Below are 21,664 nucleotides of genomic sequence, written 5' to 3' on the forward strand. Positions count from 1 at the left end.
TTAGCACTTGTCGCATCTACGAGAGTATTTTTCTACTTCCCTTACCTTGTAGGGCCAGAAATAACCTTGAGTGATAGCTTTATGAGCCAACGACCTGCCCTGAGAATGATTCCCGCACTCCCTTTCATGTATCTGTTTTAGAACTTCTCGGGACTCCGTTGGGGTCAGACATTTGAGGTAGGGTCCGGAATGCGATCTTCTGAAGAGCTGTCCTCCTACCACAGAATATTTGGCAGCTTTTATCCTTAGCTGTCGAGCCGCTTCCTTAGAATTGGGGAGTTCTCCTCTCTCAAGGTAGGCCAATATTGGATCTATCCAGCTTAGTTCCCATGGGATGACCAACACCTGCACTCCCCTTGTGATGCTCGGTGTTTCTAGGACATCAATGGGGACGACTCTGGTGAATGACTCGTCCGCTAGGGATGCTGCATTCGCCAAACAATCAGCTATCGGGTTTTCTTCCCTAGGGATCTGCTGAAATTCGATTGTATCAAAGTACTTTGTCATTTTTTCAACTTCTTGTCGGTATGCATTCATTCTACCCTCTCTGGTGGTGTACTCTCTAGTCACTTACCTTGTGATGAGCTACGAATCACTATAAGCTTTAAGGTGCTTTACTTGGAGTTCCTTGGCCAATCTGAGCCCTGCCAACAATGCCTCATATTCAGCTTCATTGTTTGTGATCGACAACTTTAGTCGGACTGACTGTTGGATTTTGGTCCCCTCAAGGGTTCTTATCTCTACTCCTGCTCCGGCTCCGTTTTGACTCGAAGAACCATCGACGTATAATTCCCAACAAAGCTCTTTCGTGGTTTGCTGTTCTTCCCCTAGGTCAATGTCTAAGAGAAAATCTGTAACCACTTGCCCCTTTTTGGCAGTGCGCGATTCGTACCGGATGTCAAAGGAGCTTAATTCAATTGCACATTTGGTGATCCGACCTGAGATGTCTGGTTTACTAAGAATTGCTTTGACCGGAAGAATCATGGGAACTACTATCCGATGCACCTTAAAATTGTGTCGAAGTTTCCTTTTGAGCTTGAATTAAAGCAAGGATAATTTTTCTGCCATTGAGTACCGGCTTTCTGCGTCGGTCATGGCCTTGCTGGAATAAAAGACCGGGTGTTGCTTATTTCCCACTTCTCTTACTAAGGCTGAGCTGGTTGCTGACTGAGATACTGCTAAGTAGAGGTACAACAGATCTTCAGGTTTTGGAGTAGATAGAATTGGGGGACTTATCATGTATTCCTTGAGTTTCACGAGAGCTTCTCTCTGCTCTGCCCTCCAGATATCTCCTTTTTTGGCTCTGATTGCATCGAAGAACAGTTTGCACTTTTCTGATAGTCTGGATATAAAGTGGCTAAGAGCCGCTACTCTCTCAATGAGGATTTGGACTTCTCTCACGGTTCGGGGCTCTTAACTCTGTAGCAATTTTGCCAACTGAGTGGGACTTGCCTCTATTCCCCTTTTGCTCACCAGGTGACCGAGGAACTGTCCCGAGGACACTCCGAAAGAACATTTTGCTAGGTTTAACATCATTCTATGTTTCCTAAGAGTATCAAACACATCCTGCAGGTGTTGCCGATGATCTTTCTTAACTTTGCTTTCACCACTATATCATCTATGTAAGCTTTGACCGTTCGGCCGATCTGCTCTTTGAACATTTTGTTGATCAGCCTTTGATAAGTTACTCCTGCATTTTTTAGCCCGAAGGCCATTACCTTGTAGCAATAGGTCCCCCGTTCGGTGATGAAAGAAGTCTTTTCTTCATCCGAAGGGTTCATCGGGATTTGGTTGTAGCCCGAGTAAGCATTAAGGAAAGTCAGTTTTTCATATCCGGTCGTAGCATCTACCATCTGATCGATCTTGGGGAGTGGGAAGCTATCTTTTGGGCATGCTTTGTTCAGGTTGGTGAAGTTAATGCATACTCGCCATTTACCATTCTTTTTCTGGACAACCACCACGTTTGATAACCATTGAGGATATCAGACTTCTCTGATGAACCCTGCTTCTAAAAGTCGATTGACATCTTCAGCAATGATTTTGTTCCTTTCGGGGGCAAACCTTCTTTGCTTTTGTTTCACTGGATGGTGGCTGGGGTCCATATTCAGGCTGTGACAGGCCATCTGTGGGTCAATTCCCGGCATGTCCCAGTGATTCCAACCGAAGATGTCTGCGTTCTTCCTTAAGATTTCTACCAGTTCCTCCTTCTCCTGAACTGACTGGAGAGTCCCTATGTAGGTCAGCTTGTGCTCGTCCCCTATGACTTTCTGCATAGCTTCTAGGGGTTCTATAGTAAGATGCTCTTCTTCCGGTTCCTCCTTCTCTTTTGGAGGGGAAGAGCTCGGTAATTGCTATTTCAGTAATTTTTTGTCCTTTTCGGAAAGGTAAACCATCATGTGATAGCACTCCTTTGCTGTTACCTGGTCTCCCCAGATATCGATGACCTCTTAGCCATTCGGGCTTATGCATCTCATGACTTGGTACAGGGTTGATGGGACTCCTTCTATGCGGTGGATCCATCCTCGACCCATTAGCAAATTATAGGTTAGGTGAATATCCACAATTTAAGAAGTTCTCTTTCAGATATCTTTTAGAAGTAGTCACTGATAGTGTGATCACACCTATAGGCTCCACTCTTCTTCCATCGAATCCTACCAAAGGACTTTTAGTGGGACGAATCTAGTCTGCAGCCAATTTTAACTGATCGAACGTCCACTTTGTTATGATATTAACACTACTGCCGGGGTCAATCAATACTTGTCTGACCAGACAGTTGGCCACTAGTAGACTAACTACTAATAGGTCTTCGTGCGGGTGTTGCACCCTTCTGAGATCCCCTTTATGAAAAGAAACCTGTGTTGGATTAGGTTTACAGTCGATGGTATTGATTTCACTAATCCTTCGTAGCTTATGGGCTTGTTTGAGCTGGATCCTATAGGAATTTCCTGATTGCTCGTCTTTTTCTAGACAGCTATGAATTGTGTTAATTACCCAGACAAGATGGCTCTCTACCGCAGCCTTTGGAATTGCCCGGGCTCGATCTTGCTGCCTTTGCTGCCCCGGGGTAATCAAGTATTCGGTTAACTCACCCTTGGCTATTAACACCTCCACCTGTCTTCTCAAGCTCCTACAATCATTAGTCAAGTGACCAAAGTCACTGTGGAATGCACAGTGTTTATTCTAGTCTCTTTGCTCCATTGGCTGTCTGATTGGTGGTGGGATCTGGAAGATGTTTCTTGCCTTGGTCTCTTGGTACAGTCGGGCCAGTGTTACTTTGAGCAGTGTGACCCTTTCGGCTATTTGGGATTTCTTTTTAGGGGCTCGTCCCTCAATAATCGGGGGTTCCCGATGGGCCTGCAAGGTGCACAATCGCTCCTTCGGTCGATTCTCTACTGTGACCAGTGTCGCTTTCTGCTGCCTAGTTACTTCATTTTTTTCAAGTCTGATATAGTTTTGTGCCCGTGAATTCAGCTCTAACATGTTAGTTGGGTCTTCTTCACCTGAGAAGAATGAAAACATGAGCCTTGTACCATGGCTATCTTGAAAACTTCTATAGATGTGTCTTGATGGCAATCTAGTATGCCCGAAGACTCCATGTTGAATCGGGTGAGGAAAGTTTGTAGGCCTTCTTCCTTCATCTGCCAAATTGTAAAGAGGCCTTCTTCCTTCATCTGCCAAATTGTAAAGAGACTAGCAATGGTTTTCTTCTGCTTTTTATTTCCACAATACTAGGCAAGAACGCGACGCATAGTGATTCAAAGTTTGGGATCGATTTGCATGGGTGATTCTTAAACCACTCTAGGGCCACCCCTGTCAGGCTGGATGGAAATATTTTGCACATGAATAGATCATTGTGAGCCTCTAGTGTCATTTCCAGAGTATAGTGGTTGAGGTGCTGGAGGGGATCTCCAGTCCCATTGAATTTGATGAACTTGGGCATCATGAATTTCTTGGGTCTTGCGACCCGTTCTATCTCATTTGTGAAAGGGGTTTTAACTATTGATGCAGTAAATTCTCTCGCCATGTCTTCGGGCGTTTGGGCCTTCAGTCCTTTGATTCGTTCGTCTATTTCTTTCCAGAGCCTGGTGATAAAGTCGCTTCTCGAAGGCCGCTGACCAAGCTACTGGGGTCCACACTTCTTTTCTACCTGAATCCGCATCATCTGATGGATGGGCTTTGGTGATTCAAGGCCGCCCAATATTGGAGTTCCCCGAGGTGTGTGACTGACTTACTGCATTATGGATGTCCTCCAGCATTCCATTGGGCTATTCGCGTGGAGCCTTCTGTTGGTGGGGTGGATTATCATCGCCTGGCTCCATGGGGGGATCTTCGTTCTAACGTTCAGGCCGGGGATCTTTCGGCTGTTCATTCTGTTAAGCGTTGCCTCGGAGTCTTTCGTTTTCTCTGCGTAGAGTGCTGATTTGTGCCACGTTGGTTTCTTGAGCCTGCCTTAGCATATTGATTTGCTCAACGCTGGCTTCGTTTCCTTGTTGCAGAACGTCCAGTTGTGCTTGCATCTCTTCGCGTATATTCTACATGGTCTCCTACTGTTGCGGTTGAACAGTGTCTGGCTCTGTTGCCATTTTGGAGTGATGCTATATACAAGGGATAGGGAACGAACTTTTTGTATCAAAGTTCCCACAGACAGCGCCAATGTGTAGGTGCAATTTTTTACACCCGAACACCTAGAGGGATTGACTATGGAAAGCACACAGAAAAAATTAAGAAGGGAGTAAGTAAATCTTTGAGATAGTGATTGTATTCAGAGTCTCATGCCTTTTACCTTTATTCAGGCTCTATTTATAAGTGTTTTTTAGCTTAGGAATTTACATGGAGCTGTTCCCAAATGTGGGTAATGTATACCTACAGATCGTGCATTTGACATCATTGCAGGCGTTATAGAGTTTAGGCCTTGTCAGAATTGGGCCTGTTTATTCTGCTTCTATTGTAAGTAGGCCTTCCTTCGCTGGGCTTATGTCTTATTATGGGCTTTTAGCCTTTTTGCGGGCAGCCTTTTGTCGCCACGTGTTGTTTTGCGATTGGTGTGATTTTTTTCCCTCCACAAGTGGTGACCTCTAGATCCCAAGACCTCTCACTCTTGTTCTCTACCCTTTTATTTACTTCAATTGCTTTATATTGAATTCATTTACACTGTAGTTTAATTAACCAAACAAACAATTTTTTGATCACTCGACCTACTAATCCGACTTTGTTTTCATATTAACATAGCCCCCAATCACTTGGGACGATCCCTACTCACCCTAGCTATATTAGTAGTTGGAGGTAGTAGTGGCTCTTTATAAATTTAAACTTGGCCACACTTTTATTGCAACTTTGTTGGTGCTAGCGACGGCATCGCACCAAAGATAAGTTAGAAGGTTATGACACTTTTCATACTTGGCAACTTATTCAAACTTACCAAAACAAAATTTTAGCAAGTGTCAGGCCTTTACAGTTCAAGACTAGCCATCTTGAACCGGTTCAGCCTTTTTGGAACCGGTTCAAGAATCAACAGCATTCTTCAAAAATAACTTTGTCCATCTTGAATCGGTTCAGCTTTTCTTGAACCAGTTCAGACAGGTTCGGTAACCGTTCTGATTATTCTTCCTAATTGGTATAAAATTCTTCTAAAAGTCCTATGCACAAAAATTATATTTTCCTATGCATATCTAAGTCTTTGAAAATTCTATATAAACCTTGATTTACATCTAGGTTGATTAAGCTTTTCCACTACATTTTCATAATTCTTAAAAGCCTATTTGAGAGATATTTTGCAAAAAATTAAATCTGATTTTTCTGTCTTTCTTTCTAGAACATACATATAAACATAAGAGTAATTGTAGAGTGTTGTTCAAATCCTGATCGTGTTCAAAGTTTATTAAATATTGCATCTACAACAATCAGAGAAAGCAGATCTACTTCTTCTACATCAAATTCAGATCTTAAAATACAAAAGTAAAGCGATCACCCTTTGAAAAGATTAAAGCATTCGAGGAGTATTGTTTGATCTACCAGTAATCCTTCTACAAAGATCAAGGGTAAGCCTGAGGTCAAGAGCTGTCGGACGAGACGTCACAAAGCCAGAACATTGTCAGCGATTGGTGTTTCGTAGAAAGATAGGGTGTGAGCCTAAGTCAAAGTCCATTGTACTTTGTTTCAAACATAGTGGATCGGTATACTTTGGACTGCACAGTCCACAAGGTTTTTCCTGTAACAGTTGGTCTATTCTACCAATTGGGGTTTCCTCGCTAAAAATCCTGGAGTCATCTCTCAACTCTATTTACTTTACTTTACTATTATTATGTATGTGATTAATTGCTAAAATTAAGTAAAGTTAACTAAAAATAGAAAAACATAGATCTGTTTTTATAATCTAAAACTTTCTACACAAGTAATCTTCCGCTGCACAACTCACATTTCGTATCAAAGGAAATCTCTACACATTGAGTTGATCCTATTGAAAAGTTTTGATTATTTTTCAAAAAGTTGTTTCATCATGTCTTATGCATTGAAAGAGGGTGGATCCAATCAACGTGGTCCTTTATATGAAGGAAACAATTATAATTTTTGAAAATCTAAAATGAGAGCCTATTTGCAAAATTCAGGAGGTAAAGTTTTGGCTGTAGTTGAAACAGGTTATACACCACCTACAGAAGATAAAACTATAATTAGTAAAGTGACTCAAGTTTTGAAATATGTTATTAACTTTACTGCAATTGAAACTGAGCGTAATGATGCTAATGAAAAAGCCTTATAAGCAATTATAAATTCTGTTGTTCCATTTGAATATGCTAAAATTTCATATTGTAAAACTTCTAAAGATGATTGGATATTTTGCAGGTTACTCATGAAGGGACTTCAAAAATGAAGCTATCGAAAATTCAAATGCTTTCTCAAAAGTTTGGGAACATTATAATAAAGGAAGATGAATCATTTTTTGATTTTTATTCTAGTCTTCTTGAAATTATCTCTAAACTGCATCACTTAGGCAAAAAAGTTATTGATAAGAAAATTTGTAAAAAAATCTTAAGGTCTTTACCTAAAAGATTTCAGATAAGAGTAGAAACTATCACTGAACATTGGGATATGTCTAGTTCTAAAGTAGATGAAGTTGTAGGTTCATTAAAAAAATTTGAGATGCAGAATTTTGATCTAAATTAGAAAGAAAAGAATCTTGCTTTAAAATCAACTCAGGTTGATAATTCTGTCGATGAAAATTCTGATGAAGATGTTGTTTTTATCACAAGGCAATTTAATCAGTTTTTCGCAAATACAACAAAGGATAAGGATATGGCCAATCCTAGAAATTTTGACAAGGGGTCAAAATTGAGAATAAATTAAAAGAAAGTAGAAGAGTCAAAAGAAACTGAAATCACTTGCTGGAATTGTGGTGGTAAAGGTATCACAGCAAATATTTATCCTAGTTCTAAGAAAGATCAAAATGATAGGAATAAAGGAAAAGCAATGAAAGTTTATGTTTCTAAAAATTCATTGTCCTTTTGTACCCAATCACTCAGAAAAATCTAAAATATCTAAGTTCTCCACATGTAGTGACCTTTTAAATACAATAAAAGTAATCCTCTCAAACAAGAGTTATAACCCTTTCAAAATACATTGAAAGTAATAATCTCTAACAATCCCCAAATATAAGAGTTTTGCACCACCTTGGGTTACGTCTGTTATAACGTGTATAACATGGGTGGACCCCAACAATCTCCCATTCCATCCACGAGGAAAAGAAATCATCGAGCACACCCGCAGAGCCCAGGCTTCTTCAAAGTCCTTGGCTCCCCTTGGGTAGAATTCACAAGTCTCAATGCAGGAGACTCCTACTTGCAATTCCAAAAGCAATCCATTGGACTTTTGTATACCAGCTATACATAACCCGAACCTAGTTCAAACTCCGCCTTAATTCCATGGCCAATGCATACGTGTAGCTAAACTAAGTCAACGCAACCAAATGACTCTGAAAGGGGACCTCGATGAGACCCTTTCACAAGCAGAAATTTCTAACTCATATCATTTGTCTAAAAACATGTCACCTTCGGCTCTATTACATTTACCAATAAGACCTGTCGTAAGATCTTACTTTCACGTGCCCATTTCTAATCAGTAATCGCAGTCCGAGTACCATTGGTTCCCCTCAACAAATGATATAATTTACTATTTTCTTCTTCTTGTATCAACACCATACAGCCCTTCGTAATTTTCATGACCCCCTGCAATGAAGCACTTACAGTCTGTGGAATCCAACCGGCTCAAAGATATCAAATTGCACCGTAGCTCTCGTACATAGGCAACGTCCCCCAAAATGTGTTCCACTTTGTCAAACATCTTGATTTTTATCGTTCCCATACCATACATAGTACACTTATAACCATTGGGCATAGTCAAAGAACTATTTTCAAGTCTGTAAAAAGAATCAAAATATTCTTTCATGAAACATATATGGTTTGTAGAATCTGAATCTAATATCGAGTCAAGTCGAATAAAAGTGTAACTTTTGGAAATTATGAGAGCACCTCCAAAGTCTTCGTCTGAAGTACATGCGATAGATGCATCATTCTTACCACCATCTTCCTCAAGTGGACAGTCCTTTCTGATGTGGCCTTATTCACGGCATATATGGCACTGCTTGCCCTTTCCACCCGTTGATCTAAACCTATTATTATCAAATCCACGGTCCCTCCTCTTATCATTAGACAAGAGAGTAGATCCTTCATCTTCAATGTTTCCTTTTCCACTTGATTATCACGATTGGCCAAAACAAACAACATAAACACAACAAAAAAATTATATCAAGATTTTTTTATCAAACAGCTTGTGTGTACGCCTATGGCTCTATACCAATTGCTAGGAAATTAAACAATTAACCACCGTAAATAAACCAACCATTCAAAACAATAAATCACTTGGGAAACAAAGCACACAGGAGATATATGTGGTTCAACCAAAAACAGGGATACGTCCATTTAGAACAAGTTTCCATTCAAGATTGTAAAACCATACAAAATAATAGAGGATTACACATAGAGATATCACTCGACACCCTCAACCTTTTTCTACCCAATCACTCAGGAAAATTTGAAATCTCTAAGTTTTCCATATACAATGTTCTTTTAAATACAATAAAAGTAGTCATCTCAAATAAAGGTTATAACCCTTTCAAAATATATTGAAAGTAATCCTCACTAATAATCTCCAAAGATAAGAGTTTTTCGTTGTCTCGAGTTACGTCTGTTATAACATATATAACATGGGTGGCCCCAACAGATACGTGGTACCTTTCCTAATGAATGCTCTCTATTTTCTTTGATCGCAGTGAATAATTTTTAAAAAAAACAAATAATGAGTATTTATTGAAAGGAGTACCATGTGTCTAAATATCCCCAAATATTATATACGTTCCCCCATTCTACAATGGCAAAGTTTAGTCTTTGTGTCTTTTAAACCTAAGACCTCCCCAAATAATGAAGTAATTTAAATAACAAGCAGTGATAACATAGAATTAAAAACAAAACACCAACTAGTGATACCTAATATATTTAATATGTTTTTAATACTGTATATTACTCAGTAGTCTTTAGATTAATATCCCAATGTTAAGGTAGGTGTTGCTTTCTTAATTATTGTATAGGACAATATTATATTCTTGAATGAAGAAAAGTCCAAAATGCATCATCATAGATAAGTTGGAGGAAGCCTTTTTTTTTTTTTTTTAGGGAAGGTAAATGTTAATATATATGAAGAATAATTACAATATAAGGCTAAGCCTATGGGATGGAACCTGGTCCATAAAATATGGATAAAGCCCAACCACAGCAACAGAACAAGGCCAAGCCCAAGCAAAACTAATGTGATACCCCTCGATTTTAGAGCCACGGTGATCAAATCCGAACACAGATCCGAGGGATATCAAATAATTAAGTATATAAATAAGCATTAAGTACAAAAGAATTAAAGAGAAATAATTAAATAAGCTGAAAGAAATCTAAATAATAATCCTTAAAAGTTATAGAATCCAATAATGCCAAAACCTCCAATATTATTACAACTCGGAAATCCATCTAGTGGACCCCTAATAATATCCCAACTAGAAAATAAATAACTGAACTAAAAAGAGAAACCAAAACTAAACATAAGTAACAGCCCTACGTAGTCGGAGGAGTGAGTGACTGTCTCTGCTCAGCACGATCAAGTTCTAAAACTAGAACTGTCGAACAACTGAGAAAAATAATAGTGGGTCAAGCCCACGAGCAAGTTCTACTCTACTACAATCCAAATAGAGACCCGATACGCAAATACATCCTAGACATCTCAACAATAACTAAATAATCCATAAATATATATATCCACACTAAGGGACTCTCACTGGACTACAAGGCGGTGTCAACTTGACTAGTAGGCAACTTGCAAAACGCACCTGAAGTGGGTATGAGTACCTAGACCTAACAGGGTACACCTCTACCATCATAGCCAGCTATGCATCCCATTGTATATACGCTCCCTAACCATCGATCCTGAGACTCAAGCTCGTATCGTGGTACCATAATCATATATTAAATAATAATAATAATAATAATCCATCCAAAACCAAAGTAATGTCATTCAACTTTTCGTTGACCTGACACAAATATAAGTAGAACTTAACTTTTATAGTTAATCCATTCCCTTATATATATCCAAGTAGGTAAGACTTAACTTTTATTAGTTAATCCATCCATAAGATGCCACCATCCCATACTGTTACATCACATACACACAGTTTAATAATTGATGAGATAAATAATAAGCTAAAACACCAATTAATCCAGAATAAGCATAATAAAATCTGATATGTATATAGTCATATTATGCATCCAATACAAGATTTAAAAATCATGTCACCGTCAATTAAATTGCTAAACTAATATTAAGCACTTACATCATCTATATCCATTAACAACATGCAAACTTGTTTAAAATTTTATATTGTTCTAATTATTTGCATATAGATATAAATTATGCATTTTTGAAATTTTAGTATGTCATAAAAATTACTTAGAATCCCCATTTATTAACCTAAAACAATTCTGAAATCCCAAAAATATCCAAACAGTGCCTAAAAACACTTTCCGTACACATCGTAGCAAGAGAGTATGCTGTCAAAAATTGAGAACAGGCTCTGCCACAAAGGGAACCGGCTCCCCCACCCATGGAGCAGGCTTTGTGCCTTAGGGAGCTGGCTCCATCCCCTTAGAAGCCGGCTCTATCCCTGCTTCCCATCATCTTCATCGCCTCCGGCAACATTTAAACCCTCTGTAAACCTTTGTTAGGGTTCCTAGGGATCCAATCTATGTCCAAAATTAACCCAAAAATTCATCTAAACCTAGTATGCATCCTTAACAACAATTTAAACACATAATATGCAACAATTGCTACAATAAAACAAATTAAATCAAACAACATACAATACAACTTAAACTATGTTTTAACATGCATACAATACCATTTTTAATTTTTTATTAAATCCTGAAGATTATCTAGGCATGCACAGAACACAAGCTTAAGGGAAAGAGTAAGATATAGAACTTGGCTTAGGTTTCAGTTTGAAACCTTAAACTGTTGTCTCTGATTTTTTGGCAATTCCTAGACTGTTCTCAACTCCTCTGTTGCCCTGGATTCAACCCATGAGCAAGCTTCAATACCCTCTCCTTGGTTCAGCCCTTGTTCTTGGCCAAAACCCTAATTCATTCTATCAGTTTTCTCAAACCTCTCTGTACGTGAATAGGGTTTTGTTTTTAACCCTAGGCAGATTTATAATGATATATTTATAGGCAATATAAATTTAACCTAATTCTAATCCTAATTGCACCCTAAGTCTGCTAACTTAAGGGAAAAGAAAAATAAAAATAAAAATAAAAATAAATAAAAACAAATAAAAGAACAAATACATAAGTCTATACACGTAAATAAATATACAATTAACTTATAATTATACATATATTTATTTCCAACTAACTATAATTATTAATATTAATTATTTAAAATATTAATAAATATCAACTCCATAAAATATACATATATACCCATATATATATGTACCGACACCCCATGGGTAACTATCCATACCCACTACTAATAATCCTATTCAAGTAGTCTACGCAACCATTAGTTGGTCCATTACTACTAACCAAGCCCAACTCCTTTAAAATATAAATAGAATCATCATTTAATTTAATTTAATCAATTAATTACTTTTAAACACTTAGCAAACTATTAATTTAATTATACAAATAAAAACAACTTAAATCAAATAACCACATACACAATTAATTCAATACTTTAGTTACCACATAAGCATACAACTTAAATTAAACAAATAAATCAACTTAAACCATTAAACAATTACACATATAGAAAAATAAGCAAATAATGAATTTAAAAAGATAATAAAACCATAAAATAAATACCGAGACTATCCTTTTAAAATTAGGGGTATTACAACTAAGGAATTTCTAGTCTAGCCTTATCTAGGCAATTCATACCTCAGTCATGTAACATTCATACAACACTCTGGTATCGGCGCATAAAGGGCAAGCCTTAGATTGATCAATCAGGCGGCTCCGGTGGAGGTCTGATGAACGAAGATGGCAGTTCCTACTCAATCATTATTTTTTGTGCAATAGGTGAGTCCTTCATGCATGTAGATAGTAATTTATGTCACACAAGATCAGTGATTTGCCTGAAAATCGCCATTTGTGTGCATTTTTTGTTCTTGAAAACCTTATTGTTTCTTTCCTGCCAGATTTTGTTGACTGCGGTGGACAACATCAGCTTTCTGACTGCGCTTCTCAAATTCTTCCCTGGCCATTGGTGCGACATCTAACATACCAGAGTGTTCCAAGTCAAAATTGGTGTATAAAATATGTACTTGTCCTATAAATAGACCCATATTGGTCGTGCGATTTATCAACCATATTGCAAAGGTGACATGCCCTCGGTCCAAGGATATCTCTCATCCTGCTCTAATTGAGTATGGACAACCTGTTCTGCACTGCGAGCTAGAAGGAGAATTTGTATCAAGGTACGGAGAGAAAATTCTATATTAAATGGCGCCAAGGCTTCTGAGGTAGTAGTGGTCCCATCCATTCAACTGTATGATGTAGTGAAAAGAATCTCGAAGGTGATGAAATCTAGACAAAGGTATCTGATGAGTGATTCGGTGGAACAATAATGGATAATTCAGGGAATTGATCAACAATGTCCTCTGGGAATTGCCAATGTCCATCCACAATAAGGGAAGAGAGTTTTTGATCTGGATGAATAGTTGAATCTATTATATATCCATTTATAACTCTTAGAGAAAGAAGTCCACCCTCAGGCTAATTATCCTCCTAGAAAAAGGTTTGCAACCCATCTCCCACCCTTCATTTGATCATAAACCTTGCCAGTCCCCTCAGTTGTAGAATCATCCTCCAATTAGAGGAGCACACTTGTGGGATGTTAATTGTCCAAAAACTTTGATCCTTGATAAGTTATGTCTTCACCCATTGAACCCATAAGTTGTCTCTTTGATTAGATGTAAGAGTCCAAATGTGCTTTAGTGTCGCAGCCTTGTTAGCAACCTCAATGTCCCTAAACCTAAGACCCCCCCTCTCCTTTGGTTGGCAAACTTTAGCCCAGGCAACCTTAGCTCCACTGTGCTTATACTCTGTACCTATCCACAAGAAATTTCTCAAGAGACAGTTGACCTCCGAAATAACAGCTTTAGGCAGCATAAAAAGATTGATCTAGTAGTTCAACATGCTAAAAATAACAGATTGAACTAACTGGACTCTACCAGCGTAGGATATGAAGGAGGATGACCAATGAGAAATCCTGTGAGTGATCATATCAACCAGCCCCTTACAGTCATTTACCTTAAGTCTAGTGGAGACAAAAGGCACCCCTAAATATTTAATTGGCAATGATCCATGATTAAACCAAAGCACAACCTTGATGTCATTGTGATAAAGTTGTCCACCCCAGTAACAAAAAAATAACTCTTTGAGCTGTTAATATATAAGCCTGGAAGGCTGGAGAAGTGGTCAAGGGCAAGCTTAAGTATAGAAATAGAGATCAAGTCCCCATAGGAGAAAAGTAGCAGATCATCCGCAAAAATTAGATGTGAGATGGCCAAATTCTTGCACCTTGAGTGATATCTAAAAGAGGGACTCTCTGAGATGAACCTCTTAATGATGGATGAGAAAACTTCCATAGCAATCACAAATAATAGGGGAGAGATAGGATCGCCCTGCCTAAGCACCCTAACTCCTTTAAAGTGGCCATGAAATTTCCCATTAAGGGACACAGTAAATAAAGGGGATGTGATGCAAACACAAATCCAATCAATAAGGGGCTTAGGAAATCTAAATAAAGCTAGAGTGTCTAGAATAAATTCCCACCCCACAGAGTCGAAAGCATTCATGAGATCCACCTTCATTGCATACCTTGGAGGAGAGAGAGGTGTCGATGATATCCATTTAGTAGCTCTGGTGTCAACATCACATTGTCCCCAATATGCCTTCCTTTTACAAAAGCATTTTGGAAAGGGTCAATTAGGGTAGGTAGAGCAAGTTTTAGCTTATTTGCAAGAAGTTTTGCGATACATTTGTATATGGTATTGCAATAAGAGACCGGTCTGAAGTCATTTATGGATTTAGGGCTAGGACTCTTTGGGACAAAGGTAATATAAGAATTATTAACTTCTTTGAGTAGTTTTCCATCGATGAAAAAGGTCTTGATGGCATTAATGACATCCCTTCCCACCACCGACCATGCCATATGGTAAAAGTGTGCATTGAATCCATCCGGACCAGAGGATTTCTCACTACTAAGAGAAAGAAAATATGATTGTATCTCAAGCTGAAATGGGATAACACATAACAGTGGTAATAGGTTCGTGGGTGTTGTTTTAGTGATATAAGGCTGTAATGCTGTAATTCCAGGGTAGTGAGGAGGGGTGCTTCCCAAAAGTCTTTAGAAGTGGCCAATAACCTTAACTTTGAGCAGGCTATCATTAGTAATAGATTCTTCATTAGCTAAGATGAGACAAGTGACTTTCTTTTTGTTGATCTTAGTGTTGAAGATTTTAAAAAAGAATGCAGTGTTACCATCTCCATCTTTTAGCCATTTTACTCTGGCCTTTTTCTTAATAAAATGTTCGTTTGCAAAAGCAAGTTTGGATTACTGTAGCATGAGCTCCTTTTCTTGCACTCTCAGTTGCACATCCCTAGGATTATAATCAAGGAGTTGCTGGCATGAAGATAAACTCTCTTTAGCATGGTTGACTGTGGCAGTAACCTGTGTAATCTCCATTCTGCATGAAGCTTTCAAAGCACCTTTAAGGGATCTAAGCTCCACTTACAGGAGTAGACCAAACCTGTTCAACAGTAGGAAGAAATTGGAGGTTAGTGGCCTAAGAGTTAAAGTACTTGAATGGTAGCTTCTTATGTACCATAGGATCTCCCATCTTGATCAAGATAGGGCTATGGTTTGAGAGCCCAGGTGCAAGAAAAATATAGTCTGACATGGGAAAGGATAGTGTCCCCTTTTCTTTGATTATGGCCATATCCAGCTTCTTTGCTATATTGGCATATCCCACACTCATGTTGTTCCAAGTGTATTGAATACTTGAATATCTCAAGTTATCCAATTGTTAGTGCTGTAAATAATCTCTAAAGTCTGCCATGGCAGGTATCTATCTCTAAGAGCCTCCAAAATTCTCAGTGAGATTATAAGTAACATTAAAGTCACCAAGAACCACCCAAGGGAAGTCAGAGAAGGCTGTAGACTACTCATTAATGCTTTTCCATAGCTCCCTTCTATTTAAGTAAGCATTACCACCATATATAAAAGATTCAAAATAAATAGTTCTATCAAGTATGGTCACTGAGCAGTGCATTATTTGTTTAGTGGCTTTAATTAGGATGACATTAAGCTTACTTGGATCCCACAAAATCCAAATTCTGCCTAGGATTGAATGCTCATAATTATAGATTACAGACCACCTAGGAGCAATAAATCTATAAATCTCCGCCAAGTTCTCAGGAGATATCTTAGTTTCCAAAATTGATAACATGTCCAACTCTTAAAAGGAGATAACTCTCGACAGCTTCAGCTGCTTTAGGAGGCCATTCAAGCCTCTTGTGTTCCAAGCAGCTAAGCTAATCATCGAGAGAGTGCTTTAGGCTTACCTCTCAGATGTCCAAGCCCTTTATAGGGGAAAACATTCAAATGCACTCCAACATTACCTTTCTTCTTCTTGGATGATGTCTTCGAATCCTTTGAGGTTGCAGAAGATATAGAGCTAGAATGGCTCAGTGATGTAGAAGAAAGTGGCAGTCGATCAGTATGTAAAGGTGGCTCTGTTGTATCCAATTGGAATGTTTCATCATTTAGTGGTCCAAAAGCATTCATTACATCCTGTGAAGAGCAAGTGTCCATCATGCATGGCTGTACATCCTTCCCAAAGGCTTTAGCCAACTTCTTGGTATAGAAGAGAGATGTTCTTCGTGAAGGTGAAGGGAAGTCGGTAGCAGAGCAAGCTGCTGCTACCGGCTGTTGTCCTCGTGGGGAGTATGGAAGGGTACATGGAAGACTCTGGATATGGTCAGGAGAAGAAGGTAACACTGCTACTAGTGGACAAGGGGGAATTAAGGTCATCCTTACCTGTTTTTCATTCCTAGGGGGAATAGTTTTCCATTACATGGATTTATTCTTAGGAGTTGCACCAAGGCAGATGGAAGAGGTGTGTCCCACCTTCTCATAGGTAATGCAGAACTTGGGCAATTTTGGTACTCAACAATGATGTCCTCCATTTTCCCGTCCTTACAAACTCTAGCAAATCTTAGTTTCAGTCTGTGCTCTGTTGCCTTATCAGCATACAAAGGTTTCCCCATTATTAACCCTAAGACCAATTTTGACGATCACAAAACATTAATTGTGTTTTAAGGACTAACATTTTCCTTAAGAACATATAATAGGTTAGTCATTTAAAGTCTAAAAGTGAAGTGAAAAATAAGGAAAGGTAAAGCCAAGCAAGATATATTCTATGCACTCCAAAGACAAAAGAAAACAAGTCATTCACTTCCAAACTTCAAAGTTGAAACATGGAGAAGATAAGTAATCAAGACTGGCAATTCAAATGGGGTAGATAGGTTTGGGGAGTACCATAGATTCAAATATTAAAGTAACGTATAAATGTCATGAAGCTCACACATCCTAGGATTATGATTTGAATGGCGTTATATACTGTCCAAAGTCTATTTAAAAACCTATTAGAGAAGGAGGATCATATTTAAGGAGTTTCGGCCGACCAAACATGAAGGTTCAGCCGACTAATAAGGGTTTTACAAAATTATATATGCATCAGCCGACCAAAGAATACTCATCAGCCGACCGACAAGAAACTTTCATGAAGTGCCGAGAGCAATAACTTTTAACCATCGTTTCAGTTGACTGATGATTAGGGATCAGCCGGCTGACAAAAGCCTTTCGGCCGACTGATGATACTCCATCAGCTGACCGATACATAGTCAATTTCAAATTAAATAGCTACCTGCGAACTTGGACTATTCATACCTTATCTCCAATAACTATATTGGCCTCCAACAACTATATTGACTTCCTCTCTCTATAAATAGGGGCTGCAGCTTGTATTATTATACACAACTTTGAGAACAATTTAAAGAGCATTCAAGAACTTAATTCTAGAGCATTCAATTCAATCATTTGATCATTCCATATCTCTTGTTTTCTTATATCGTCATAGAGATTTGAGCTTCATTTCATTCATATATTTACTCTTGTTGTGAGCTTACAATTGTAAATCTATCTTGAGAGAGATTCAATCTTGTATTTCAATTACATACTTTGCTATAAACTTATAAGGGTTGGTGTGACCCAAAAGAAGCCTAGGAAAAGGGTGTTCTCTTTGCAAGAAAGAGAAATAAGGGCTTGCTTGATGTGAAAGTTTGCTCTCCACCATTAAGGAAAAGCTCTAGTGGATTGGGAAGTCTCAAAAAGGATCTTGAGCCGAGGAGTAGGAGTTTTCTAACCTCGCTAAAATCTCCGTGTCACTGTTTGCAATTTTTTATCCCTATCTTTCTTACATTTGTGCTTTAAATTATTATCTACTTTAATTGATTATTGCATAATTTTTAATCTCTAGTTGAAGTTACAAAATTAAAAAATTTCCCATTGACTATTCACCCCTCCTCTAGAGTCAATTATTGTTTATCAATTGGTATCAGAGCCTAATCTCTAGTTAAAGATCTAATCATCTTAGAGAACGATCATGGCCAATTTTCATCAAGAAGGTCAATCTAATAATAGACTTCCTTGGTTTGATGGAAATGATTATAACTATTGAAAAATCAAAATGAGAGCATTTCTAAGAGGTCTTGACATCGATGCTTGGAAAGCCACCGAACAAAGTGATCATATTCCAACCAAAGTTGTTGATGGTCAAAGAGTTCCAAAAACCGATGATGAGTGGACTCAAAATGAGCGTAGGCTTGTTCAATGTAATGTCATAGCTATCACAAATCTCTATTATGCTCTAAGCAAAGACAAATTCAATAGAGTTTCGGATTGTGAAATGGCCAAAGAGATTTGGGATAAACTTGAAATTACATATGTTGGCACTAATCATGTTAAGGAATCTAAAATGAACATACTTGTCCATAAATATGAATTATTTACCATGAACAATAAAGAAACAATTAGTGAAATGTATTCTCGCTTTACTAACATTGTCAATCCTTTGAAGGCTCTTGGAAAGTCATATACATCTTCCAAAAATGTGAGAAAAATTCTTAGGTTTTTGCCTAAGAATTGGGAAGCTAAGAAGACCGCTATTCAAGAAGCCAAAAATCTTAACACACTTTCTATTAATGAGCTCATTGGTTCCTTGATGTCATATGAGCTAGAAATGAATTATGGAGATGACAACAAAGAAGCTCACAAGAAAGATCTAGCTCTTCAAGCTACTACCAAAGAAGTTGAAGTTGAGAATGCTCTTGATAATGAAGAAGAAGAAGAAGAAATTGCACTCATCACTAAAACCATGAGAAGAGTCCTTCAAATGAAGAAGTACCAAAAGTGCAACAATCTCAAAAGAAGTGGTTCCACAAGTAAGCAAGGAAAAAGAGAAGCACCTCCTTATTTTCATTGTAGAAAACTGGGGCACTTCAAATCGGATTGCTATGCATACAAAAATGAAAAGGAACGGAAAAAGAAAGCCCAAGCCATGCGTGCTACATGGGAGGATGATGATTCAAATGGATCTGGAAGTGATGATGAACTTAATAAATTGGTCAATATTTGCCTCATGGCCAATGAAGATGAGGTAAACTTTAACCATGACTCATTTGATTTAGAAACTACTTATGATGAATTAGTTGATGCTCACAATTACTTGCTCGATACTTTTGAAGAATTGCATGATGACTTAGGTAAGATGGTTCAAAAGTGTGCTAGTTTTAAAAGAGAAAAATGCATTACCTCTCAAAAGCTTGAAAAATCTCTTCTTAAAATGAAGCATTGAAAAAGGAAAAAGAATGTGAGTTAGCTAAAGATTAGCATCTATTGATTTAGTTTCCGAAAATAAGTCCTTGAAAGTCATAATTGAAGATCAAATTGAGACTTTAACCAAGTTCACAAAAGGTAGAGAGAATTTAAGTCTTATACTTGGTAAGCAAAGAAATTCTTATGCTAAGGATGGGCTTGGATATGATCCTTACAACAAAGATTTTTGTTTAATAAAAAAGAGAAAACCTTTAAACGACTATTTTGTTAAAAATTCCTCTCAAAGTCCAAAATGTAATTATTGTAAAAGGCTAGGACATAAGATTAATCATTGTCCTATTACGCCATGCAAGACAAAAGAAATTTGGGCTATTAAAGGAACATATATGCCTCTTCCTAACTCTCATGGACCCAAGAAAATATGGGTGCCAAAAGAAGATTACTTAAATTCTTTTTGTAAGCTTGCTTGAAGACTTCATCATCATCCATGGACAAGTGGTTCCTTGATAGTGGATGCTCAAGACATATGATGGGAGATCGTTCAAAATTTCTCTCTATCAAGCCTCACAAAGGAGGAAGCGTTATGTTTGGAGACAACTCAGAAGGCAAGGTCATTGGCACTAGATCTATTGGTATCTCTTCTTCCCTATCTATTGATGATGTGTTACTTGTCAAAGGCTTAAAACATAACTTACTTAGCATTAGTAAACTATGTGATAAAGGATTTGATGTGCTATTTAAATCGGATAAATGTATTGTTAAAAAGAATAACAATGAAGTGTTTCATGCTCTTAGAAATGGTAATGTGTACACTTTACTTTTATGTAAATTGCATGATTAATAAGTTAAATGCCTTGTATCTTCAAATGAAAATAGTTGATTGTGGCATAGAAGATTAGGTCATGCTAGCTTGGAATTGATTTCAAAATTATCTAAGCATGAGTTAGTCAAAGGCCTTCCAAAGACTAACTTTTCAAAAGGTAAAACTTGTAGTGCATGCCAAATAGGCAAGCAAATCAAATTCATTATTCAAGAGAAAAAATGACATAACGACTACAAGACCACTTGAATTAATTCATATGGACTTATTTAGTCCAGAGAAAGTAGCTAGTCTTGGTGGAAAACTCTATGATTTTGTCATTGTTGATGACTACTCTAGATTCACTTCGGTGTTTTTCCTTATACACAAAAATGAGACTTATACAATTTTCTCTAAATTTTGTAAAAGAGTCAAAAATGAAAAGGAGTATAGGATTAAAACTATTAGAAGTGATAAAGGTAGAGAATTTGACAACCAAGACGTTGAAAGTTTTTGTGATGAAAATAGATATGATCATAATCTTTCGGCTCCTAGAACTCCTCAACAAAATGGAGTTGTTGAAAGGAAAAATAAGTCTCTCCAAGAAATGGCAAGGACTATGTTAAATGAACATAAGTCTCTTAGATCTTTATGGACCGAAGCCGTTAGTACCTTGTGTTATGTCATAAATAGAGTCATCATTAGAAAACTTCTTAATAAAACTCATTATGAACTTTAGAACAAAAGGTAGCCAAACATTGGTTATTTTAAAGTTTTCCGGTGTAAATGCTTTGTATTAAATGATAAAGATAATCTAGGGAAATTTGAACCTAAATCGGATGAAGATATTTTCCTAGGATATTCTTCTCGTAGCAAAGCATTTAGAGTGTTCAACAAAAGAACACTTGTTGTTGAATCCATACATGTTGTATTCGACGAGTCACAATTGACCCCTCCTACATGTTCATTGGATGATGATAAGGATGTAATTGAGATTGAAAAGAATTTTGAGAATGTTGATCCATACAATTCATCTCTTTAAGATCTCCCCAAAGATGATCCAAAAGAAAGTCATCCTCATAAAGACACTCTTCCTAAGGATTGAAAGCAAGTGCCAAATTATCTAATAAATCAAATCATTGGCGATCCATCGAAAGGAGTAAGTACTAGGTCTCAAATTAATGATATATGTAATTATGTGGGTTTTGTTTCCCAACTTGAACCAAAGAATATTCATGAAGCTGAAAATGATGAGTCTTGGATCTTGGCCATGCAAGAAGAACTTAACCAATTTGAAATAAATAAAGTTTGGCA

General features: G+C 37.6%; 2 protein-coding genes across 2 annotated transcripts; both read right to left on the reverse strand.

Annotated features, from left to right (window-relative positions):
• On the reverse strand, positions 1 to 507 carry LOC132277691 (uncharacterized). Its single transcript, XM_059779540.1, has one exon. The coding sequence runs from the start codon at positions 505 to 507 to the stop codon at positions 1 to 3; it is 507 nt and encodes a 168-aa protein (XP_059635523.1).
• A 2,172-nt stretch (positions 508 to 2,679) lies between these two features.
• Positions 2,680 to 4,024, reverse strand: LOC132277692 (uncharacterized). The gene is made up of 3 exons (XM_059779541.1): positions 3,730 to 4,024; positions 3,257 to 3,671; positions 2,680 to 3,127 (listed from the first exon to the last, which is right to left on the reverse strand). Exons 1-3 carry the CDS (start codon positions 4,022 to 4,024, stop codon positions 2,680 to 2,682), a joined length of 1,158 nt encoding a protein of 385 aa, XP_059635524.1.
• Positions 4,025 to 21,664: the final 17,640 nt, after the last annotated feature.

The sequence above is a fragment of the Cornus florida genome, unplaced genomic scaffold (assembly GCF_030987335.1).
Source record: "Cornus florida cultivar Cherokee Brave unplaced genomic scaffold, ASM3098733v1 CherokeeBrave_3.0.0_Hap2_Chr10, whole genome shotgun sequence".
NCBI classification, from domain to species: Eukaryota; Viridiplantae; Streptophyta; class Magnoliopsida; order Cornales; family Cornaceae; genus Cornus; species Cornus florida.